General features: G+C 41.2%; 2 protein-coding genes across 2 annotated transcripts in view; both read left to right on the top strand.

The window, feature by feature from the left end:
• Nucleotides 1-10,856, top strand: part of LOC120554003 (kinesin heavy chain-like) — a 45,110-nt gene extending 34,254 nt beyond the window's left edge. The window contains exons 20-26 of the mRNA XM_039792551.1: nt 1,431-1,532; nt 2,121-2,181; nt 3,645-3,716; nt 3,811-3,915; nt 5,108-5,324; nt 7,216-7,308; nt 8,124-10,856. Coding sequence (XP_039648485.1) covers nt 1,431-1,532; nt 2,121-2,181; nt 3,645-3,716; nt 3,811-3,915; nt 5,108-5,324; nt 7,216-7,304 — 646 coding nt within the window. The 3' untranslated portion in view covers nt 7,305-7,308; nt 8,124-10,856. The remainder of the gene's footprint in view (nt 1-1,430; nt 1,533-2,120; nt 2,182-3,644; nt 3,717-3,810; nt 3,916-5,107; nt 5,325-7,215; nt 7,309-8,123) is intronic.
• A 3,760-nt stretch (nt 10,857-14,616) lies between these two features.
• LOC120554329 (four and a half LIM domains protein 2-like) lies at nt 14,617-25,247 on the top strand. The gene is made up of 6 exons (XM_039793175.1): nt 14,617-14,745; nt 20,299-20,487; nt 21,293-21,467; nt 22,562-22,731; nt 23,498-23,684; nt 24,545-25,247. The coding sequence occupies exons 2-6, from the start codon at nt 20,332-20,334 to the stop codon at nt 24,694-24,696; spliced, it is 840 nt and encodes a 279-aa protein (XP_039649109.1). The 5' UTR covers nt 14,617-14,745; nt 20,299-20,331; the 3' UTR covers nt 24,697-25,247.
• Nucleotides 25,248-26,353: the final 1,106 nt, after the last annotated feature.

The raw sequence follows: 26,353 nt of genomic DNA, 5'->3' as shown, positions 1-26,353 counted from the left end.
TTCAACGTTTTTTTAACCCAAGGACCCCTTGTTTTAATGTTAAACATACATGTGGCACAGTGAATCCTTAGTATTAACTATTTGTAGATGGCCTTAGTGATAACATTTGTTCAACATTCACTTTAGGACGTTTCTAATTTTTTAAATATACTTAAAAAAATGTAACCATAATTTGGAGGCCCGCCTGCATTTACTCTGAGGACCCGCTACGGCTCACGGACCCCCTGTTGAAGATCCCTGACCTATAGGACTCAACCATCTCCACCACTGTGCCCTTGATTGTGTTAGCCACCTTAGTTTTTTGAACATTTAACTTGAGGAAATGGCGGTCACACCACTCTGTGCAGTTGTAATTTATTTTGTATTATTTGTATGTGTGATGCTTGTGCCATTTGGATTGTTTTTTTAGACCCAATACGCCTGGGTTTTGATCTATCTTGAATGAACGTTGATGCGTGAAAAAGTCTATTTAAAAATGGTAAAATCCAATGTCACCCATCTTGGGTTTCACCAGCCCATCGTTCAGCACAGAGGATTTCTTGCACAGGTTTCAGGGTTGAGCTTCATATCCAGTTAAGTGCTTTTTCAAAGAGAGACAGTTTGAGAAGGAGAAGAAGATGCTCAGAGAACATGAAGTGTGTGAAGTGAAGTGAAGCGAATAAAGCTGCTGCATGAAAGTCATTAACTTGTGGGTTCAAAGTCCATTCCCACATCTTGGGGAGAAAAGAAGATTCAAGATCCCTAAGAGACTGACTTTTTAGAATCGGTAGTCGGTTAAGATGCTCTCTTTAAATGTTGGACTTGTGTGCCCAAGCTCTGGTTTGAATTTAAAGTCCAAGACTTTAAAAAAGTCAGTCACATTGTAATTACGTGACACTGAAAGAAGATTTTGGCAGATTGGGCGACTTTGAGCCTCAGAAATCCCCCCACAACCAGAGAGTTTACATATTCAGGCTGTGAAACAGGTTGCTGGGAGTCAACTGTGTGGTCGCCTGCTTTTAAAAATGTAATCTTTGTTTTTCATGTTTTGCTAAATTCTATGATGGCTAAGAAACTTTTTTTGCCGACTTTTGTTAGGGTTTTACGTGTACCAAACTGTATGTGAGAAAACTATATGAGACATGCAATAAAACACTTTGACTTTTTTGGTTAAATAAAAGCATGTCAATAAACTCACGTTTGGCCCTTGTGATTCTCATTTTCAGTGTGGCCCTTAGTGAAGTTGAATTTAACACCCCTGCTTTAAAGTAGAACCCTGTGCTTGTTTATTTATATATTTATTTTTGTCGTACATCATTCTCCATCCTTCTCTCCCCTTCATTTTCTGTAATCTCTCTGCTGTCAGAGGTCTCATAAAGGCATAGAAAATGCTCCAAAAAAGGTCAAACTGCTTTTTTATTAATTAATTCCCACTTCTCTTCCTCTCACAGTCTAAACCAGGGTCTGCTACTGGAGCAGGAGAGACTCATGTCGGACTATGACAAACTGAAGGCCAAAGAGCAGGAGAAGGATGCAAAGCTACAGAAACTCATGTAGGCATCTAACTGCGCTGTTATACATTGACTACGTTTACATGAACATAATATTCCGTGTTTTGCCCAAAAAGATGTTATTCCGACTAAGCTGTTTAAGTGGCTAGTGAAAGAGAATATTCCACTAATATTCCCGTTTACATGTACCTGTGTAAAATTAGATTTTTCAAAGTCTTTCATAATGTTTAAAAGTAGCTACTCTATGTTTCTTTTCCTTTGTGCATGCATCTCTCCCGCAGCCCTGCAAACTATCGGCTGGTTGGTTTGTGTACAACAACCATAGCACATAACGCAAAGAGCTGACCGTAAGCCGTAAACAGGCCGTAAACTGTTGCGAACTGCAGCAAAAAAAAAAAATTCTGAATGTGCTGTATACATATCCAAAGAATGCCTCTAAAACCTGAATAATACCAGCATATCCCTTAATCGGAAAATGCTAAATTTAGGAAAAAGGCCTCATCACATTCAGATGAGAATATTGTCATATTCAGAATAATTGTGGAATATTGGTGTGCATGTAAACATACTCATTGATTAGTATCGGATGTAATACAATTTCAGTTGTAAATGTCTCTGTTTTCTGTGCAGACTGCTTAATGAACAGAGGGAGCAGGCCAAAGAGGACTTGAAGGGCTTGGAGGAGACTGTGGTGCGTGTCTGACTGAAAGTTAGCCTGGGTGTAGTAAATATCGGTGCTGAAAGAAATTCCGCCGGATGCCATTCTTTTCGGCCCGATGTCCGTCACCTTTCTCTTTCTTTATAAATTATTTTTTATGGAATACTATACTATGGGTGTGTTTTTGTGACATTTTTAAAACATACTATGAGTATACTGTGAGTAGTAGTTTCTTTCTACACTACACAGGCGTTAAAAAATATGACGTGTGTGTGCAGGGATGCATGAAGCTCAGAGCAGAGGAAGAACAACACAATACAACAATATAAAGCGGTTATGAAGGTTGAGGTATTAGCACCAGCAAGAACTTTAATCTACTTTCACTCCCGCACATGATAAAATAAAATAAAATAGCCCCACATCATCACATACCCTTCACCATACCTAGAGATTGGCATGGGGTACTTTCCATAAAATCATCTCTCAATGCAAATCAAACCAGCTATTAGGCTAACCAACATAAAACCATGGCAATCTCTAGGTATGGTGAAGAGTTTGTGATGATGTGGGGCAATTTTAATCCCAAAGGCCAAGGGGACTTTATCAGGATGCATAGTATCCTGGATCCATGAAATATGAGGGGTGTACTCAATTTTGTGAGATACTGTGTGTGTGTGTGTGTGTGTGTGTGTGTGTGTGTGTGTGTGTGTGTGTTTTTATATATATATATATATATATATATATATATATATATATATATATATATATATATATATATATATAATATATATATATATAAAATGTTCCTTTTAATTTTTATGGGCAGTTGGTAGTTGTTTAGCCGCCAAAGAGCTCCGTCGTATCAGTGGCAGTTGGTAGTTGTGTTTAGCCGCCAATAGGTGACTGTGTTTTTAAGTATTTAGTTTTCGCTCTTTGTTCAAGTGGTGTTGCCGTAGCTAGCTGTCAAAGATGGTGGCCGTTCTGCACATGCGCGACTCACATCGTGTAGGGGACTCAATAGAGCTCATATAGGAAATCATTCATTTACAATAACAGATTACGTTACAGAGGCATCATTGAATTTCACGTGGTGCATACGGTGACTTAGCCTACATTGGATGTATCGTTAACTGAACCGAGTGTCACTGTCACATAAGTGAAATCTCGCCCGCTCCATGTTAGCAGATGATTGATGGCTTGCCATCTGTCGGGTGGGACTTAAAATTTACTGCATTTTATTATTATAAGTTTTTCATTATTTAACTCAGATTTGGTAAATAGGGTGGGGATGCCTTGGGGTTAGTGAAGAAGAGTTTTCCTCTGGTCGCCACTGAATCACATTATTGGTTTTGGTGTTTCCATGGGATTTGTTGACAATAAGATATACAATATCGCCGGCCTTATCCTTAAAATGAGGAATTAAATTGTCTGCACAGTATGAACGTCTATTGTGTCTAATTTTAACCATCTGAATCATTTTCCTTTTGTTCTCTCAGGCCAAAGAGCTGCAGACTCTGCACAACCTGCGCAAACTCTTCGTTCAGGACCTCACCACGCGGGTTAAGAAGGTACATCACCTCCCACTCCGGTTGTTTAATGTTGTCCAGTGTCATTTTTCTGCCAGTTTAAAATTTAACCTGTGCTCTGTGTGTTTTTTCGCAGAGTGCGGAGCTGGACTGTGAGGAGGGACTTGGCAACGTGGCCCAGAAACAGAAGATCTCCTTCCTGGAGAACAACTTGGAACAGCTCACCAAGGTCCACAAGCAGGTAAATGAATCAGTCTATGATTTTCATGTTAAACGTGGCCAGAGCTTGCACGGTAAAGTTCCTCCCTACATCTCAGCTTCATACTCCCACCCGTAGTCTGAGGTCATTAGGTCAGAGGCTATTAGTGGTTCCCTGCACTCATTATAAAACTAGAGGGGACCGATCATCATACAGCTCCTAGGCTGTGGAATGTCTTGCCTCCATCTCTACGTTGTGTGAATTCTGTCGAATCTTTTAAAAAGCACTTGAAGACTCTGCTATTCAAGCAGGCTTTTAGTTAGTCTAGGGGTTTTCATGGTTGTTTATGTTTTCTATTTGTATTAAAATTTTTCTTACATTTTAATTTGTTGTTTTAGATTACATTTTATTGTGAAGCACTTTGCGATTTTTATCTGTGAAAGGTGCTAAATAAATAAACTTTACTTACTTACTCACTTACTTACAGAGCTTCAAATAATGAGCTAAAGGTATTTCAGAGAAATCCCTGTGAGCAAAAACCTCAGATTTCCCAATGTTCTGAATGTTTTTTTTCTACTCTTGGCTCAGTGTCTAGTAACACGGAGTTTCTGTGATTGGTCCACACAGGTCATTGCAGTTTTTTAGGCTACTGCTGTGTTTACATAGCACATACTGTGACTTTTTTAAACCTTTTTCCATCATACTATACTTTGATGATATTGTGACTGTTTGACATTATACTATGAATATTCTGTGACTTTATTGTCGTACTATCATCATCGTACTATGCTAAGTCAGGGAAAGCTGTAATCTTGGCTGCCATTGTTGTTAATTTCTACAGGTGCAGCAGCCATGGGCAGTATGAGAAAAATAAAGTTTTTTTTTAACATTAATGCATGTAAACGAACAAGTATGAATCTGAAAACAGTGTATAATAGGTTTCTAAAGTTTTGCATTCAAAATCATACAAAGAGCAAAATGTACTAATGTATCAAAAGTAAAAGTACTCATTCAGCAGAACAAGGGATATTATTACATGATTAGATTGCTAATACTAATGCATCAATGCATTTAGCTGCTAAATACATGTAGTGGAGTAAGAATTACATAATTTCCCTCTGAAATGTAGCGGTGTAGAAGTGTAAAGTAGTATAAAATGAAAATTCTCACTTATAAGTACCTTAAGATTAACTTAACGTACTTGAGTACGCGTACTTTGCTCCCCTGCCCTCAGCTGGTTCGAGACAACGCAGACCTGCGCTGCGAGTTGCCCAAGCTTGAGAAGCGTCTGCGAGCCACGGCCGAGCGAGTCAAAGCCCTGGAGAACGCCCTGAAGGAGGCCAAGGAGAACGCCATGAGGGACCGCAAGCGCTACCAGCAGGAGGTGGACCGCATCAAAGAGGCTGTGCGGGCCAAGAACATGGCCAGGAGAGGCTTCTCCGCACAGATTGGTGAGCTGACACATTCAATACATTTTCATCACCAGGGTTTTCCCTACCATTATAAGACTTAAGGTGCAGCACCTAAGCTGTTTTGGGCAGTACCTAATGCCTACCATACACTAGAAGACTTTGACTTTGATCTTGCAGGGTCGCACATCACAAGACTACAACTAAATTTGTTTGACCTACTGCTAGCGTTAGCTGTTAACTTTAAGGTAAAGTCAGCAGATGTTCTGTTCTGTCGTACATGCAGATGAATGTCTCCAGAACCCGGAGGTCTGTGTTTATAAACTCCTGTTGGATGACTCGCTTCAGAAGGGTTGAAAATCAGAAAGTTTCTTTAGTGTTTAGCTTAGCAGGGCTCCAGACTGCGACCAAAATTTGAGAGTGTGTGACTGAATTTTACATCCAGTCACACATATGCGACTAGTAAATTTGCCCCCTTTTTCTACACGTTAAATGTTGAAATTTCGGTACCTGAGAGCGCGTAAGCCAAGCTTATCTGTCCTCTCTGAAAATTGATAGAGAGCAGAGCTCTGACACAAACACACACGCGCAGAGCTGCAGACGATGCAAACTACATCGGCGCTGCAGTTTTGTTGAAGTCACAGTGAGTCACGGAAATGCTGATAAAGCGGTTTCAAGTGTGGTTACAGTTTTTCATAATGTCACTCAGACAGCATTTGCAGCAATATGATATTAATTGCGAGCCGAAAGTGGTCCCGGTGCTGTTGATGTTACACTTCCTCAGAGACGAGCAGGCACAACAGTGGTTTCTATGCCCTGGTGACTGACTGACAGGCTGAGGCTGTAAGGCAAGGCAACTTTATTTCTACAGAACCTTTCAGCAACAAGGCAATTCAAAGTGCTTTACATGAAACATTAATGAGCAATTAAAAATGATCATGATGAAAATAAAACAGGCTAAAAAATATAAAAATTAAAAAAAAAAGATTTTTACTGACATGACAGCGATGGGACTGTCAGTTTACCTTCTATGTTGCATCTTCAAAAGTGACACTGAATTTGAAACAGCGCATTGTAATTTCTGCATCTATTATCAAAGTATTTATTAGTAATACAGTGGAAATTAGTTAGTTGGTTAGCATGTTAATTTACGGTGTGTGCCCCTAAATTTTCTGGTTGTGACCCTAAAATTTTCAGTTGGGGGCCACTGTGCTCCTAGTGAAAAAAGTTAGTCTGGAGCCCTGCTTAGCGTGGTGCCATATCAACCATAAACACCACTGGCTCCAGCCGTTTGCAGCTTCCTGATTGGTGCTGGAGGGAGCGCATCAGTTGGTTGTTGACAATGTTCATGTCATTTAACTTCACTACCAAGACTTCAAACTTAGGATCATATCAAACATGTTTGATTATGTCTGAACGTCCAGACAGGACAAAGACTGACTGGGACTGAGTTTAATGACCTAACGCCAAACGATGGAGACGACGGGAGCCCCCCCGACTATAACAAGACACTCAGGATTTCATTCTGATATTGGAAATTAGTCTGAGACAGTGTGATCGCTTGAAAAGTCGTTTGGTTTAGGGTCGGCGTTACGCCGAATTAAAGTAAAATCAATGTGAGAATCAAAACTAACTACATTACTTTTCTCAGATTTAATGATTGTTGACAGTCCCCAGTGGACTTCTTTAGCAAATTTTGTCTTCAAGCTTTTTGAGTGTTATTTATTTATTATCTGCTCTAGCCTTTCCAACATTTTAGACACAGATATGGAAATAATAATGGTCCAAAACGATCAAATTGCATATTTCTTTCTGTGAAAAACATAACATTTTCTTGAGGGACGAACCCTAAACTCCCCATTCCTACCTAAGTCTTCCACAAACCTAGGGAAAACAGAATACTGAATCATTTCTTTCTGTCTTTGTGCCTCAGCGAAGCCCATCCGACCAGGCCATCATCCACCATCATCCCCCATCAGCAGCTCCATCAGAGCCGGAGGCGTCTACACCCACAACAACTGAAACAGTATGTGTATAGTCTGGAGAAAAATATCTCAATTTATTGGTCCGGTTGGTATCTGATAACAGTGGCTTGATCGTAAAGTAAAGCATTATGGCGTGTTCCCAACAAAACGTGTTGTTGTTGTCACACGAGTTTGGCAGCGCGATTCCGTAAAAAGTCAATGCAAAGGCGTGAAGTTGCAGCGAATTCTCTTGAGTTGAAATATTTGAACTCAAGCAAAAAAACACGCTTCTAGGTGTGTTGCAAAAGCCAGTCAGTGTTTAGATTCTCCTGATGTCCTGACGTTGTTTAAGCAGAAATGGAGGAACACGTTACCATATCTGTCTATGGCACCCGGAGCGCTGTAGCACCTCGTTATTTGGACTGAGACCGGACGGAAAAAAGAGTTTTCTTTGGGAAAAGTAAGCGGGGAAGTTTGACTACCTGGTAAGTTCTGAAATGATATCTCTATTGTTGTGTATATGGAGCAGCTCCAATCTTAGCAGAGCCCCGATCGATCTGAATTCCATCCAGAAAACAAGCATTTTAAAAGTTGTTTGCTTGTCGTCTCGCGGACAGACCTGATGTTTGAAGTTTGAATTTAGACTTTTTACAAATCAGCATCATGATTTGTTTATTTCGGCATATGTTTTTATTCGCTTATTGCAATTAAAAAACGGCTTTGTGGGAACATGCAATTAGTCTTTTTTTTTTAATTTTTTTATTAAAATCATTTTCTATAAATGTATCCTTTTTTTGCCCGTGGAAAAGTCATGTGATAAAAATACAAATATGTAAAAGCAGGCTTGCAGCCTTCTCATGTTTGTTTCTTTCTGCAGACGGACCGCAAATAACTGCCGCATGCTAAACCGCCCTACCTGGAACCACAAGCCCCGCCCCTCCTGTTGGAGCACCAATGGGAGGCCATCACGACAGACTGTCACCGCTCAGAGAAGCAACATCCAAACATCCTTAGTGTATATACTAATATAACATGTAGACATATTTAATTTGCTGAATGTAGATATCAGAGGCCTCATTTAGAAAATGTTCTTTTCTGTGATCCTCCTGATTATAGATCGTTTCATTTGTCTTCATAATTATGCTCTCTGTTGCATAATTACAAGCGTAGCATTTATAAATGAGGCCCTGAGTTTCTTTCTGAAGGATTGAGACACAAACGAGAAGTTTAGCAGCTTTCCAAAGCTTGAAGAGCCAGGGAGAATAGGTCAATCTTTAGGGGTATAGTTTAATCTTAAACCAGCATTCATTTGTTTAAAAGGAATAGTTTGACATTTTGGGAAAACACGCCTATTCCCCGAGAGTTAGATGAGAAGATGTATACCACTTTGTCCAATCAATGTAAAGAAAAAAGACATGAGAGTGGAATCAATCTTCTCATCTAACTACATAAGAAAAAAGTTTCTCATCTTGATAAAGTTGAAGGTTACAGCTCGAGCTATAGTTCAGGTGGAAGTGAAGGGCAGCCACTTGTTGCAGACAAAAACATTGACACACAGCTTGTTAACTGTTTGTGTTCCCCGCCTCTGCAAGGCCCTGGCTGCATTCCTATACTAACGCCTAATATCTATGCTAATACCGTGTGTTGACTTTGGAGTTTTTGTCACTTTTTTTTTTTACATTGCCCTACGTGACAATCGTCCAAAAAGAAACCCTGCGATTCTTTAAAAAATGTTTGTCCCCTGCTGAGATATTTTAACAGTTGAAAGGATTTGTGATTGGCTGTATCATACTGTAGTCCTGCAGGGACACTGACCAGCCAATCAGGCGTTCCCAGGACTCAGAACAGTACTACAGTCTGGTTTGTTATGTTACTAAAGTTCTGCACTCACTCTGTGAAGCTTCTGATCAGCCAATCAGAGATGTTAAAAAACAGAGTTCATGACAGACCTAAAAAAAAAAAAACAGCTAGAAGAAGAAGAAAAATTAATAATTTTCTCTCGAAAACTCTCACTCTGCCACACCTTGTGCCTTTTGAAACCCCTGAACTTATATTTTCACAGGTAAAAAAAAAACACCTTGCAAGGTTTTGCAGAATAACTTCCACTTCCTCTTTCCAAACTGAAAGCGGAAACATTGTAATCAGTGAGACCCCTCCACCCTCTAATCAAAGATATATAAATGTCTGTGCTGTTTTGTCTTCGTGCTGCCAGTTTAGCATGTTTTTGAATGCACAATACTATCTTGAGATGGTACTTTTAGTTGCTGAGAGCGATGATACAAAGGGGCAACTTTTTAGGCAACAAAGCGCCAGGATCAGTGGTGGAGTCTACGTGATACGCAGGTATGAATATGGCGTACACCCACTAGGAAAGGTCAAGGATTTCCGTGTACCCACTTAGAAAAGCGCGAGGATAACGTTACGCAACGAAGATTGTTTCGCGACCGAACTTTCACACTTTCGTCTGTGTTGCGAGTCGCGTAGGAACAAACAACATGGTTGCTTGGCGGTCATGCTCTGCGAAATTTGAAATCAATATGAATCAATAAAGGAGATGTATTTAACAAAAATGTAACCTTAGCCTGCCCCTGAAGCTATACTGCCGCTTCGGGTGACACTGCAGCAGACGTTAACGTTACAGAAACTACAGAACGTGAGGCGGCTGAGGCGGATGCTATACCAGGGTTTTCCCGCCGTTATAAGGTTCAGGTGCAAAACCCGAGCTGTTTTGGGCAGCACCTAAAGCCGAATGAATGTAACTTAAAGACTTTTCTCAGATCTAATGATTGTAGTTGGACTTCTTTGGCAACTTTTGTCTTTAAGCTTTTTGAGCGTTAGTTATTTATCTGCTCTAGCTTTTCCAGCGTTTTAGACACAGATATGGTGATAATAACAGTCCAAAATGATGTGAAAAAGAGCCGCAGAACTACCACAAAGGGACGCCAAATGACCCCAGGGACCCCAAATAACCCCAAAGGAAACAAAATGACCAAAAATAGACCCAACACGACTACAAAGAGACGCAAAAACCCACAAAGAGAGAAAATCCCACAAAGAGAGAAAATCCCACAAAGAGACACTAAATTAATGAAAAACGTCAAATTTTTTTAAACCCCGCCGCCAAATACGCGCACCTAAGTCTTACACAAACTGAGGGAAAGCACTGTATACACGGTTAACGTTAAAAACATATGGGGGTGTCGCTCTTGGACGACCAAGTATAAAGCTGGGAGGGGGAAAAAATCACAGTATACGCACTACAAAAAACTAGACTGCACCACTGGGCAGGATTGTTGCCAAAGAATTTGGTGACCCGCAGCCTGATAATCAGCTTCTTTATTTGATGTTTGATGGTTTTGATTGTGGCTGTTTGGAGAGAAGTGGACAGCTGCTGTCACACTGAACATGACCAATAAATGAATGGAAGTGCATGGACTAGAGCTTGTGTTAAAGGCATGCTCAGGGACACCGTGCATTCACCTCATCATGATGAACATTTTGAGTTTGCTAAAATGTTTTTTTGTTTGTTTTGGCCGTGGCATCATATCTCCAAATATACCTACAACTGATGCAATTAAAGCTAATAAAAGATATATCTATTTAACTTTCACTTTTGTCTTTTTTCTCCCCGTCAAAATAAAGGACTTTCAGATATCTCGTCATGATATAATCTTTAATCCCTATACATATATCTCCCTGTGTAACATTGCACATTATCATCAGTTTTGGACAAGAGGTTTTAAAGGTCTATCTCTGTAGGGATCCTTTCATTAATGTTGACAGACACTTAGAATAATAATCTGAGCCTGTCAGCAAGAAATAAGGCACTTTTAGTGGAGGAAATTGACGATGCACATTTGCCCCATAGGTCTGTAGGGTCACATTGCAGCCCGGTCTGTGGCTGCCGGTTACAGCGTTCACGCTTAATACTGGACCAATGTAAAAGATTGTTGTTCCCATCAGTCACTTACACACAAAAACACAGGAAAATAGTCCAAGTTGAAAAAAACGGTAGTTACCTTTAAGAGTCTACATGAGTCCAACCACTAGTGTCATAGTTTCGTTTAAATTTAACAACACACAATTTTGAACCAAATTTCCAGAAAATCAGCCAAAAAAACAGCCATATGAGTGTGCGTTTACGTCCACTACTGGTATGAGAATATTAGGAGTTGGGCAGATTGAGATAAACTGTTTTGGTGATGCTACTTCTCCAGTCCGTTGCAATTAAAGCATTGCAGAAGAAGATGAGGTAGTTAAACCTTGGTCAACCCAGCCAGAACTTAAAGCTACAGTGCTATGTCGCCGTCCAAGAGGAATTCTTAGTAATGAGAACAACACTGTCCACATGACCAGCGGTGGAAGAAGTATTCAGATCCTTTACTTCAGTAAAAGTTCTAATACCACACTGTAAAGAGGTTTTAGCCAGTGCCAAAATGATGAAGAATTGAGAATAGAAATGGCAATTAAAATCTTCTCTAAGTGTGTTTATCAGCAATTAACTTAAGTGTTGAACGAGCAGAACATAAACTAGGAGCGCTCATCTCAGTTTTACCGTCCAGAGTCGGTCTTGATGATTTTAATGGTATAGTATTTCAATATTATTATTTTTTTTTAAGCAGTTTTGTTATTTGGGGTTTCATCTACATTTAGAAGTGTTAACCCTCTGAGGACAAAAGATGCACCAGCGAGTCCAAGCGATGTTTAACCACACACAAAAAGTGATATTACAAAATATCATTTTAGACATTTTCTTTTTTTTTATTCATATATTACACTACTTTTTTTTAACCTAAGACTTTTGTAAACTCATTTCAAGCTCCAAAACAACCGAGTGTAGGTATGTTTTCACGATATATTTCCACTTTAGGGCAAAATTATCTCTTTACAAATTGCTCTGGAACAATTGTGGGCATCACTTTACAGAAAGCTGAGTTTGTTCTGAACATTTTAATATGAAACACATGGGGATCAGGCCTTAGAGCCTTAGAGCGCTTCATTTACTCAAGCATAATAGGCTTTTTTTTTTCAGAAAAAAACATGCATATATTTCTGTCAAATAAGGTAACACAGACTCATTGCTATTACTGTACTCGAACCGATCATGCTTACTGTTGTGCGTAGTGTCCCCCAAAAAAAAAAAATATTCTGTTAATCACCTCAGATTGAATTTTCATCTTGACCACCAACCCCTGAGTCGGGAGCCACTTCTATATGGTACTTTATTTTTAAATTCCTCTCCAAAGGGTTTAAGGACTTAATGTCCAGGCGCCCTTCCTCCACATGATCTCCAAGCACACAGTGTGTTGATATAATAGTATAACAGCAACAGGACCCATAAAAAATGCTAAAATAGAAAGAAAATCACACAGTGTGTCGCAGCATGATGCAGCAGAAAATCAAATTCTACAAAAACTCTAAATGTGAACTTACTGACACTCATTGGAGTCAAACATTGGACAGACTATTCCAGTCAAACCCTTTTATGTGCAGAAATTAGGCTAAGGACTACCAAGTGGCTGCTGTTTAGTCCGTACATGACACGTAATTTCTTTGAACCATTAGAAGAAACAGTTCTTGGTACAACAGGATCGACTCAGGCATGTACTCGCAGAAAACCCACTGGACGATAGCAGGGCTTTTTCTCTATTATATAACCAGCGCTGGAAGAAGTATTCAGTTCCTTTACTTCAGTAAAAGTACTAATACCACACTGTAAACATACTCTGTTACAAGTAAAAGTCCTGCATAGAAAATGTTACTTCATTTAAAGTATGTCAGTATCATCAGGAAAACATAGTTTAATGTACACTCACCTAAAGGATTATTAGGAACACCCTACTAATACCGTGTTTGACCCCCTTTCTCCTTCAGAACTGCCTTAATTCTTCGTGGCATTGATTCAACAAGGTGCTGGAAGCATTCTTTAGAAATGTTGGCCCATATTGATAGGATAGCATCTTGCAGTTGATGGAGATTTGTGGGATGCACATCCAGGGCACCACAGAGCTCCTGTTCCACCACATCCCAAAGATGTTCTATTGGGTTGGGTCTGGTGACTGTGGGGGCCATTTTAGTACAGGGAACTCATGGTCATGTGACATGGTGCATTATCCTGCTGGAAGTAGCCATCAGAGGATGGGTCCATGGTGGTCATAAAGGGATGGACATGGTCAGAAACAATGCTCAGGTAGGCTGTGGCATTAAACGATGCCCAATTGGTACTAAGGGGCCTAAAGTGTGCCAAGAAAACATTCCCCTGTGTAGCCCATCCGCCTCAAGGTTGTTTGTGTTGTGGCTTCACAAATGCTTTGCTGCATACCTCGGTTGTAACGAGTGGTTATTTGAGTCAAAGTTGATCTTCTATCAGCTGGAATCAGTCAGCCCATTCTCCTCTGACCTCTAGCATCAACAAGGCATTTTTGCCCCCCAGGACTGCAGCATACTGGATGTTTTTCCTTTTTCAGACCATTCTTTGTAAACCCTAGAAATGGTTGTGCGTGAGAATCCCAGTAACTGAGCAGATTGCGAAATACTCAGATCAGCCCGTCTGGCACCAACAACCATGCCACGCTCAAAGTTGCTTAGATCACCTTTCGTTCCCATTCTGACATTCAGTTTGGAGTTCAGGAGATTGTCTAGACCTGGACCACACCCCCCTAAATGCATTGAAGCAGCTGCCACGTAATTGGTTGATTAGATAATTGCATTAACGAGAAATCTTACAGGTGTTCCTAATAATCTTTTAGGTGAGTGTAAGTGTGTGTGGGTGTGTGTGCGTGCGTGCGTGGGTGTGTGTATGTTTGTAGTGTGTGTGTGTGTGCGCATGCATGCGTGGATGTTTGTAGTGTGTGCATGTTTGTAGTATGTGTGTGTGTGTGTGTGTGTGCATGCATGCGTGGATGTTTGTAGTGTGTGTGCATGTTTGTAGTGTGTGTGTGTGTGTGTGTGTGTGTGTGTGCGCGCAAGTGCGTGCATGGATGTTTGTAGTGTGTGTGTGTCTGTCTGTGTATGTGTGTGTGTGTGCATGCATGTTGTAGTGTGTGCATGTGTTTGTATGTGTGCATGTATGTGTGTGTGTGTTTTTGAATGCAGACATTGTATTCATTTGTACAAGCTGTGTCCTGTATGAGTGACTGAATGTTCAACAGTTTGTGATTTTCAGCATTTGGGCTTTAATTTATATAATCTGACCTGCCCACTCTGGTCACACCACTGCCCCCGCCTTCCTGCCCCTGTGTGTGTGTGTGTGTGTGTGTGTGTGTGTGTGTGTGTGTGTGTGTGTGTGTGTGTGTGTGTGTGTGTGTGTGTGTGTGTGTGTGTGTGTGTGTGTGTGTGTGTGTGTGTGTGTGTGTGTGTGTGTGTGTGTGTGTGTGTGTGTGTGTGTGTGTGTGTGTGTAACATTTTTAAAAGGCAGATGGACGACAGCACTCCGTAGACACCTCTGGTCTCAGTCTGCAGTCCGGCTCATCCTCCGACACTCAGGCTGCTCTGACAGGGTAAGACTTTCTTTCTTTCGCTCTTTCTTTCTTCGCCTTCTTTTGACCCAATGTTCTTTGTACTTTCTTCTCTGTATTCCTGTTTTTTCTTTTTTATATTTACCAAGTCATTCACTGTCATTTCAGAGATGTTTTCGCAATTTCATTCATGCTTATCTTTCATGTGGGTGTGAGATGGGGTGGCTGTGGTTCAGGGGGTAGACTGTTCGCCTACCAATTGGACGGATGGTGGTTCGATCCCTGGCCCTGCAGTCCCACACTGGCCTGTTTTGATATATCCCCCCCTGTAAATTACACCTATGGATAGATATAATCCAGGTTTCTGAGAAGGTTTAGAAGATTTTTTGAGTTGCTCAAGCAAGTTTAAAGAAAAATAAAAGTGAATGAGGAACATTTTGTCAGGTATTCAGATGTCGGCTTAATATCTGGCTGATACTCAATAGATTCTTAAAATGCATGCATGCATGCTCAGTCAGAGCAATAGAGTGGGATACTTTTTTTTTTTTAAATACAGTATAAGACTAATAATAATAATTTGTCAATAATTCAAATGAAAGCTGTTAGTGTGGTGAAGAGCCTGTCTTTTTGTTTTCACAGATTTGCATTTAGCATTTCCATATTTTTTTCGTGAAGTGATTTCTCTTCAGTTTATTTATTGTTTGTTTATTTTTATTTTTTTGGGGGGGGGGGGGGGGCATTGTACCTAAAACTTTGGTTGGAGATTGATGTTACCGTCCTGTGAATAAATACATCTGTGCGTCCACCTCGGCCACCCTTACATGAAAAGGTTTACAAAAAGAGGTCTTGTAAATGTTTCGATTTAAAAGATGTGCAGGAAACATGGTTAGATGGCTGAAAAAAAAATAATATATATAATATATATATAATATTCCAAATTAAGATGAAAGTCATCTGCAAACTATCGGCCAATGATTGAAATCCCTGGCTATCATCTACAGGTAATAACGACTTAACAAGAACAACATTTGAAACATTTGTTTTACTGCTCTGAGTCGGATCCAATGGCCAGACAATAGCAGCCTTTGTGTTTTGGGAAATACACATTATTCAATTACTCACATTATTGTATTAACTTATTCTGGGTAAAGACAGAGCACTGTTTTGTTCTTGTTGAGCCTTTGTTCACTACCAAAATAATGTGTTCAAAAAAGCCCTTCAAGGGATTTATAAAAGAAAATGATTCTTAAAGTTATTAAAATCAATCACACACCATGTACAAACATCCTTCACCCTCGAGTGGAAACATGCAAAATGTCCGTCCTGCAGTCTGACACAGAGTCTGTTTGCAGCTGTACACTGAAGCACAGCGGTGGAATGTAACTAAGTACATTTACTCCAGTACTGTACTTAAGTCCAAATTTTGAGGTACTTGTACTTTACTTGAGTCTTTTCTTTTCATGCCACTTTCTACTTCTACTCCGCTACATATCAGAGAGAAATATTGTACTTTTTACTCCACTACATTAATCTGTTACAGCTTTAGTTACTAGTTACTTTAGTTACTCCACTACATTCATCTGTAACAGCTTTAGTTACTAGTTACTTTAGTTACTCCACTACATTCATCTGTAACAGCTTTAGTTACTAGTTACTTTAGTTACTCCACTACATTCATCTGTTACAGCTTTAGTTACTAGTTACTTTAGTTACTCCACTACATTCATCTGTTACAGCTTTAGTTACTAGTTACTTTAGTTACTCCACTACATTCATCTGTTACAGCTTTAGTTACTAGTTACTTTAGTTACTCCACTACATTCATCTGTTACAGCTTTAGTTACTAGTTACTTTAGTTACTCCACTACATTCATCTGTTACAGCTTTAGTTACTAGTTACTTTAGTTACTCCACTACATTCATCTGTTCCAGCTTTAGTTACTAGTTACTTTAGTTACTCCACACATTCATCTGTTACAGCTTTAGTTACTAGTTACTTTAGTTACTCCACTACATTCATCTGTTACAGCTTTAGTTACTAGTTACTTTAGTTACTCCGCTACATTCGTCTGTTACAGCTTTAGTTACTAGTTACTTTAGTTACTCCACTACATTCATCTGTTACAGCTTTAGTTACAAGTTACTTTACACATTAAGATTCCTGCTCACAAAACACATGTAGTTTATAAAATCTGATGTTTGATTCTAAAGTAAACTAGCCGACAATATAACGGCTACAAGTCCAGCTGAGATGATGAGACCATTAAACACACAACTGGTTGGATCCTTTACTCTTTCTACAATGGGAGGAGAGTTCTTTACTTTTAATACTTTAACTTAATTTTCCTGATGATACTTACAGAACTTTACTTAAGTAACATGTTCAATGCAGGACTTTAACTGTAACAGAGTATTTTCACAGTGTGGTATTAGTACTTTTACTGCAGTAAAGGATCTGAATCTTTACGTGATTTTTAATGCAGGACTTTTACTTGTAACCAGGGTTTCTGCAGGTTTCCCCAAGTCAAATTTAAGACTTTTTTTAAGACCATTATGAATGAAATTTAAGACCCATATTATGACAAAAGAAACAAAAGACTCCAAAGCGCTGCGGGAGCATTTCAAAGAGCATTACGTAGACCTTTAAAACCAAGACCTACAACACAATACTTGAGGGAATCAAGACAGTTCAAGGCCTAAAGCTTTGATTCCGAAATACCCTAGGGAAACCCAGGTACCAGAGTGGTTTTAGTACTTTTACTTAAGGATCTGAACACTTCTTCCACCACTGATCCTAACGTCCTGTTCATTGCCAGTATGGGCCGCTTCCGACTGCCAAGAGTTAACAAGGCAGAGATAATATAATAATATTATAATGATCTCAGCATCCTGTGTGGTTGTTTCCGAGACATTTAGGCTCTGTCCATGTTATCAGATGTGTGTACTGAAATGACCCAGAAGAGTCCCCCCTTTGAAGACCTTTTAGTTGATTTCTTTCAAGCATTGATTCAGAGGTTTTATGCAGCATTTTGTTTAATTTTCTTTTTTTAAAGTGAGTGAGTGAGTGGGTAAGTAAGTAGGTAGGTAGGTAGATAAGTAAGTAAGTAAGTAGATAGTAGTAGGTAGGGAGATAAGTAAGTGAGTGAGTGAGTGGGTAAGTAAGTAAGTAGGTGAGTGAGTGAGTGAGTAAGTAGGTAGTAGTAGGTAGGGAGATAAGTAAGTAAGTAATTAGTAGTAGGTAGGGAGGTAAGTAAGTAAGTAGGTGAGTGAATGAGTGAGTGAGTAAGTAAGTAAGTAGGGGTGAGTGAGTGAGTGAGTGAGTAAGTGTAGGTAGTAGTAGGTAGGGAGATAAGTAAGTAAGTAATTAGTAGTAGGTAGGGAGGTAAGTAAGTAAGTAGGTGAGTGAATGAGTGAGTGAGTAAGTAAGTAAGTAGGTGAGTGAGTGAGTGAGTGAGTAAGTAGGTAGTAGTAGGTAGGGAGATAAGTAAGTAAGTAATTAGTAGTAGGTATGGAGGTAAGTAGGTGAGTGAGTGAATGAGTGAGTAAGTAAGTAGGTAAGTGAGTAAGTAGGTGAGTGAGTGAGTGAGTAAGTAAGTAAATAGCACTTTTCACAGATAAAAACCACACAATTAACATCACTTACTATAGCTTTAAGTAAAAGTACTAATACCACACTATAAAAAAATACTCTGTTACAAGTAAAAGTCCTGCATTGAAACTGTAACTTGAGTCAAAGTCTCTAAGTATCATCATCATCAGGGAAATGTAGTTAAAGTATTAAAAGTAAAAAGTACTCGATGCCGAAACAACTCCTCCCATTTTAGAAAACTGGAAACGATCCAAACAGTCGTGTGTTTAATTCCACTCAGGTTCACAATAAAGTGAAATACAATAAATAAAAAGACAAAGGAAAACACAGGTACACAAAATCAATTCTTCGACTGCTTCTTCCATCTTTGATATTTGAACCTCTAAACGATGCTTTCTGCTCAACAATAACGCTCAAAATCATCTTCCAGCAGAGTGAGATGTTTTCTAAGAAGTCTGCGATAGATGACGATGCCAGACATTTCTTTCAATGTTTCCTTCTCGTACGTTGTATTTCAGTTTTCCCCGCTGTTACGAGTCTAAAGTCCCTGACACACCAACCCGACCGCTGGCAGAAAAGCCAGTCGGACCGATCAGTCGGCTCCCCGAGTTGGTCCAAAAAGTACCTCAGAACACACCGAAGAGACGCCGAAGAGACGCCGACTCGAGCGTAGGTTCTGCGCGTGCGCGAGACGTAATACGTCTCCATAACAGCAGGCAGCGCTAATCTGTATTGTCGCCCAAAAAATTAAAACCGGCAGCTGATTGGACGAACGCGTCATGTGGGTCTGGCTGCTCCTGGATTTTACAACCGGGCATAATAGCGGCTTCGTTCGGAATACAGTTTCATATTTTACTAAAATAGTTCACCGAAACGTGTTTCTGAAAACATTTTAAGCGAGAAACAGGCCGTGCAGTTGCTGAATCTGTCTTCATTTCAGATCGACAAAGGTCAGTTTAAAAGATTTTCGTCAGATTTTGAGAGACTCTAGTCACGCTCATCCCGCTCGTCATTTCCGCGTTAGCACTCCACCAATCAGATTGGCCATTGAGTCCGACTGCCCGCCTTCCGATTCAACAAGTCAAATCGGCCAAAATGAAGGCCGACGGCTCCTCTGACTGACGACGGCACGGAACAGACTCCAGTCACCGACCTCGCCAGACTGTCCAACGGCCCATAATCGTGTTGGTGTGTCAGCGCCTTTAGGGGCAACGCCCGAGCTGTTTTTGGCAGCATCTAAAGCTGAAGGAACGTAAAGGCGGCACAAAAAGCGCCAAAAACTTTAATGCATCACACAAACGAAAAGACTTCTCAAATCTAATACTTGAATGCTATTTATTTATCTTCTCTGGCTTTTCTAACGTTTTAGACACAGATATGGTTATAGTAATGCTACAAAATGTACGTCAAATTGCATATTTCATGTATTTAAAAACACATTTTCTTGAGGAAGGACGCCTAAACCCCTCCGCCAAATCTGCGCACTAAGTCTTCCACAAACCGAGGGAAAGCACTGCGACAGTACGTTTATGTTTCTTCTTTTCCTTCTATACTTTGTCTTTACCCTTTTTTTTCCTTCGTTGCTTTTCCACTCTTTCATCCAAAGGATTTTGAGGAATTTTTAGCACGCAGAGCAAATCAAGCCCCCCCCTCCCTTATACTTCGATTTAAACTCTTTTGGAGCAAGTAAACCAGATTTAAAAGTCACATGATGTCCATTAATAAAGTAGTAGGCATGTACTCTACATGTTGTTTGCAGCATTCCTCGGCCTAATTTGATGTCTGTAGTACTCAATTAAGTGTCCAGGAATCTGAGAAGGGCGACTCTCTGTACCTGGTACACGGTAATGAAGGCGTGATTTGCAGAAAAGAGTCAGCTCTCCAAGTACAAGTTTAGACGGTGACACAATTTGGCTGCAATTAGATCATCTGTAGGACTTCTGTCTGCATGACTCTGTGTTTGAATGTTTTTTTTATATATATATATATATATATTTATCTTGCAGGACAGAAGACACAGAGAGGAGATTCCAGTCAAAATGACTGAGCCGTACGACTGCACAGAGTGTAAGGAGTCCCTGTTTGGGCTGAAGTACATCCTGAAGGAGAACAACCCGTACTGCGTCAAATGCTACGATGATCTTTTCTCCAACAACTGTGAAGTGTGCCAGAAGCTCATCGGCTGCACCAGCAAGGTCAATTTATTATCCCACCTCAGTGAAAAGCCTTTACTTCAGCAAAATAACTGATACCACACTGTAAAAAAAATACTCTGCTGTTACATGATAAGCTGAAACTTTAGACAGAAACCTTGTGATAGGTAGAGCTAAATCTTTTGATATAAACAAATGGAAGACTATGGCTACTGGATAACAAAGACATGGGATCCTGAGTTGGGATTTTCTTTAATTTCAGAGTATGATTAGCTGACTCTTATTTGATACTTTATCTCCTGCCATGAATTACTTAATTTGAATCCGGGTAAATTTGATTTATTATGTAAATATAGACTTTGAATATATATATATATATATATATATATATATATATATATATATATATATATATATATGCGTGCGTGCGTGCGTGCGTGCGTGCGTGCGTGCGTGCGTGCCCGTATGTTTCTACAGTATGTATGTATGTATGTTTCTACAGTTTATGTGTCTATGTGTGTATGTTTGTGTGTGTGTGTGTATATATGTTTCTACAGTATGTATGTATGTACAGTATGTATGAATGTATGTATATTTGTGTTATGTTTATAAAAGAAAAGTAGTGGCCGGGTTGGATCAGTGGGTAGAGCTGGCGCACATATACTTAGAGGTTTATGCCTCGACACAGAGGCCAAATCCAACCTGTGACGATTTCCTGCATGTCTTCCCCCTCTCTCTCTCTCTCTCCTTTCTCACCTAGCTGTCCTGTCAATTAAAGGCAGAAAAGCCCCCCAAAAACAGCTAAAATAAAGATTTCAACGTAACAGTTTCCCTCTCAACTCTGCAGGATCTGTCGTACAAGGGCCGCCACTGGCACAGCGAATGCTTCCTCTGCATCACGTGCAGCCAGTCTCTGGTGGAGCGGCCTTTCGCCACCAAGGACGACCTGCTGATGTGCGTCGAGTGCTACAGCAGCGAGTACTCCTCCAAGTGCCACTCGTGTCTGAAGACCATCATGCCAGGTGAGGAGGCCTTTTTTTTACCGTCTCCATCCTCGCCAGCGGCGGAAGAAGTATTCAGATGCTTTACTTCAGTAAAAGTACTATACCACACACTGTACCACTCCATCATCATATAAAATTAACGTAAGACACTGTGGTGTAAAATGGCCAGTTGTTACCTATCCATAATGCCTGACTCAGGACAGGTCGAGGCGAGACTTCCACCCACTTGTCTGCGCCATTTATTTTTTTTGTAAGGGCGTGCAGTACTATTGATGCTCTGCACCCAGGAATGATGCACTTCTCATGGCCGTTTTTTAGGGACGACATGACTCTTCTGCTTCGTACTCCTCGCGGCTCTGGCTATGCAGTGAAACGTTGGAAAAGGGGGCGGGGCTATGCCGATTTTGGAACACGGCAACCATCGGTTACCCGGTTTTCTACGTGGCAAATACATCAAATTTCTAACTGGCCCGTTTAGCTGGGAGGCGGTCTAGTTTAGTTCTGGTGGCAGTGAGCGATTTCACATTTTCACAGCTATATCACACACAAAATCCCATAAAAACCCAATTTCACCATATGGGACACTTTAAGTAAAAGTACCATTAAAAGTATGCCAAATTAACAATTAGAAGTTTCTGATTTCTCTGTACTCACGAATGCACAGACAACTATCATTGGCTTACTTTGATACTGAAGGAAACTTAGAAAACGTGAACATTTTCAGGTGTGTTCTTCAGATATAAGGAGCTTTCTGCTTTCTAGGATTTCTAAGCGGATTTGCTTTATTCCCGATGGACACTGGAGATAATTATGGAGTTTGTGTCCGTGTGTTCAGATATGACTGAGCTGTGAAAGGTAGAACATGTTTGAAGCTAATTGTGTGTTATAGTGTGTAGTTTAGTGTTTTAAACTATCTCCATGAGCTGTGTGAGTTGCCTAATGCTACCTTCAGTCGCAGTGATGAAAGAAGTATTCAGATCATACATACAAACATACATACCGATGTGATGAAGTGTTTATGGATTGTAAAACTTTCCATGTAAGTATCTTATTGATCTCCCTTTTCTTTTTCCCTGCCACTTACCCACTCTTTCTCTCTCACCCTCCCCCAGGCTCCAGAAAGATGGAGCATAAGGGCAACAGCTGGCACAAGAACTGTTTCACCTGCAACCGCTGCCAGCAGCCCATAGGCACCCGCAGCTTCATCCAGAAGGACGCCAACAACTACTGCATGCCCTGCTACGAGATACAGTTTGCTCCACAGTGCGTCACCTGCAAGAAGGTATAAAAGCAGATCCACCTCGTCACACACTTCACTTCAATTTTGAGCGCCCTATTTTAACGATCTAAGCGCATGGCGTGAGGCACCTGGCGCAGGTGCGTTTAGGGCGTGTCCAAAATCCACTTTTGCTGGTTTTACGGGCGCATGGTTCTAAAGGGTTGTACTTAGTGTCTTTATTAATTCATAGGTGTGTTTTGGGCGTAACATGCAATAAACCAAACAGAGAGTCATCTCCCATTCCCTTTAAAAGCCATGCATGGCTGTTATGATGGAGGATCTGCACCGTAATATTTTTATTTGTAATCTTCTGCATGTGTGTGAGCTGCTGTGCGTCCCTGTGTGTGTAATGGCGCGATCACTTCCCGCTGCCTCAAGATAGCAATACGCCCAAGAATGCACCTGAACACACCTCCCTGTAAGACAAGCACACCCAGAATGCTCCTGAACACACCTCCCTGTAAGACAAGCACGCCCAGAATGCACCTGAACCTACCTCCCTGTAGGACCAGCGCACCCATGGGCCACAGATGGGCGTAAGGTACATTTGCTATTTAAACGACGCGGGTGCTGGACGGGAAACTGACAACTGCGTCGGTCTTCAACTAGCAAAGACACTTGCAGCGGGCTTTACGCTGCGCCAGGTGCAGGATGTGTTATATCATAACAGGAGTTATCTCAGGACACTTTACATTTTGAGTAAGTCTATGAAATGTCAATAGCTAAATATTCACACAGCATACCTGACATGTGATTCCATGTCTTTCAGCCCATCACCACTGTAGGAGTGAACTACCGTGACCAGCCCTGGCATAGGGAGTGCTTTGTCTGCATCGGCTGCAAGCAGCAGCTGGCCGGCCAGCGCTTCACCTCTCGGGACGACTTTGCCTACTGCCTCGACTGCTTCTGCAACCTGTTTGCCAAGAAATGTGCTCACTGCACCGCCCCAATCAGCGGTAAAGCGTTTGTTAAAATAGATCAAATTACCGCAACACGGCAATCAAAGAGTAGTACAAAAATGCACTAAATTTAGCTCACTGCCAGTGAAATTACGTTGCACTTATCCTTGTCCTTTTGTAGTCTCGCATAGCAAAAACCTTCCCCCACAGCGCTGTGGAGGAGGGTCTGGCTAGTCCACACAGCATGTGTGAAAAAATAACCCTAACCCTAAGGTTTACAGTATAATGTACATAATCAAAGCAGCAGAAGCCGAGATAACCTGACTTTTAGTCCCTCAATATGGGTCAAGCTCCGAAGAACAAGCAAGATTTGATTTAGCCTAATGTTTGAATTTTAGATATTATAGGAAGAAGGGGAATACATGTGTCACTGTCTAATGCTGCATAGGATGTTCATCAGAAACATATGCTAACAAAAATTGGGTGTGGGAAAAGTCTTAATTTGTCCCGAAATACATGGCTATAACAAGGTCAAATCTCATTCCAACGTGAACTCCAAATAGACAGAAGAAACCACAGTATTAACGACCTGTAACATGGAAGGGACCTTTTCCCCAGAACGTGTATCCAATGACCATCAATTACGGGATTATTGCATTACAGAGATCATGGGACTCATGTTGTAGGTCACTCACGGCTTCTCTTTGTTGCTTCTGTTACTTTTTTGGGCATTTGAGACCCCTAATTACACACGACAGATGAAGATATGAAAGGGAGAGAGAGGGGGAATGACATGCAGCAAAGGGCCACAGGCTGGAGTTGAACCCGGGGCCGCTGCGTCGAGGTAGTAAACCTCTATATGTGCGCGCCTGCTCTACCAACTGAGCTAACCCGGCCACTGTTGCTTCTGTTTTAAGGTATCGGGGGCACCAAGTACATCTCGTTCGAGCAGCGGCAGTGGCACACCGACTGCTTCAACTGCAAAGCTTGCAGCGCATCTCTGGTGGGCCGGGGTTTCCTGACGTGCAAAGACGACATCCTCTGCCCCGAATGCGTTACAGACTCCTGAGCGACCCCCTGAGCCGGGAAAGAAAGAATTTGTCTGCCAAGCGAAGTTGGCTGCCAATCAGAGAGCGCTTACATTATTCTTCCTAACATATCATGTATTGGTTCCTTACACATTAACCTGTTCTTAATGCGAGAAGGTGTTTCGTGCATGCGCTGATGATACTGTGTTTAAATGTAAATGAGTTGAAGCCTTCATTCCAAAATGTACTTACTGAATGTATTGCTGTTTCTTAGAAAACATTCCCATTTGGAAAGCATTGCCCTAGAATCCCAGAAAATTAATTTATCTCATTTGGGAAATAACCTCTATGTGTGTGTGTGTGTGTGTGTGTGTGTGTGTGTGCGTGTGTGTGTGTCTGTGTGTGTGTGTGTGTGTGTGTGTGTGTGTGGCAACAAATAACACTATTTGATAGACGTATGAGAGCATAAGTTGTTTTAATGGAAGGCACTTTGATGGCAATTGTTTTTAACAGAGTTAATATAATACTACTAATACAGTTTATCCTAATTACATAAACTATGTTGGATTGAATAAAAAGTTTGTGGATTAGATGAGTTTGTCCATTTGCTTATTGGTTTTCAGTCATGCTGCTTGTCATTGAAACAATATTTTTACAGTGTGTTGAGTCAGTTCAGTTCAGTCTTATGCCCCAAAGGTAATTATACATTTAAACAACTTACTGTTTAATGAGAATAGTGAGTAAGGAAGTAAAGTTTATTTCTAGAGACACCCCATGAGACTAGAAGAGAGGTGAGACCGCCTGATCCTGAACCCATGGAGGTAGGATGGCCAGGGTTATCCGTTGAGGAGTGCCAGCGTAGACGTGAGACCAACAGCTGCCTCCACTGCCGACGACGGTAAACTCCCAGGCTCGCTAGGTGTGGGAGGTCTTCTAGCGAGCCAACCTCAGTCTCCCTCAACCCAAGCCAGAACCCTTTTCCCTGCCACCCTCATCAGGAAAGATCAATCTGTAGAGATCCACGCCCTCGTCGACTCTGGAGTGGATGACAGCTTTATTGACGCCGACCTGGTGGAACAGCTGGGGCCTTTCCAAGGAGCAACTTCCGTAGGCCATGGAAGCGACTACCCTAGATGGCAGACTACTGGGCACGTTTGACCAGTTAAGATGCTGTTTTCAGGCGATCACTCAGAATTCATCTCCTTCTTCATCCTAACCTCACCACGCGTTCCCCTGGTTCTTCGTTACCCCTAGCTGAGGAAACACAAGCCCACCTTCGATTGGGTGACAGGCAAGGTAACTAGTTGGAGTGTTGATTGTCATGAAAACTGCCTTAAAACTGCCTGTTCCCAGTCTGTTCCCAGTCAGGTCATTCACTCCTCCCCCCCCTGGAGTTGTCCCTGGTGCCGGAAGTCTATCACAGCTTGGGCGAGGTTTTCAGGACACAACAGGCACTGTCACTCCCCCCCCACCGACCTTCCAACTGTGCTATCGACCTGATTCCTGGGGCTTATAGCATCTCTCAACCGGAACGCGAGGCCATGGAGGCCTACTTCAAGGATCCCCTGGCTGCTGGCCTCATTCGTCCCTCGTCATCCCCCCTGGGTGCCGGATTCTTCTTTGTGAGTAAAAAGGATGGGTCCCTTCGGCCTTGTATTGATTACCGGGGGTATGAATGACATAACCATCAAGAACAAA

This window comes from Perca fluviatilis, chromosome 24, assembly GCF_010015445.1.
Source record: "Perca fluviatilis chromosome 24, GENO_Pfluv_1.0, whole genome shotgun sequence".
NCBI lineage: Eukaryota > Metazoa > Chordata > Actinopteri > Perciformes > Percidae > Perca > Perca fluviatilis.
This window is presented reverse-complemented; position numbering and strand designations above follow the sequence as displayed.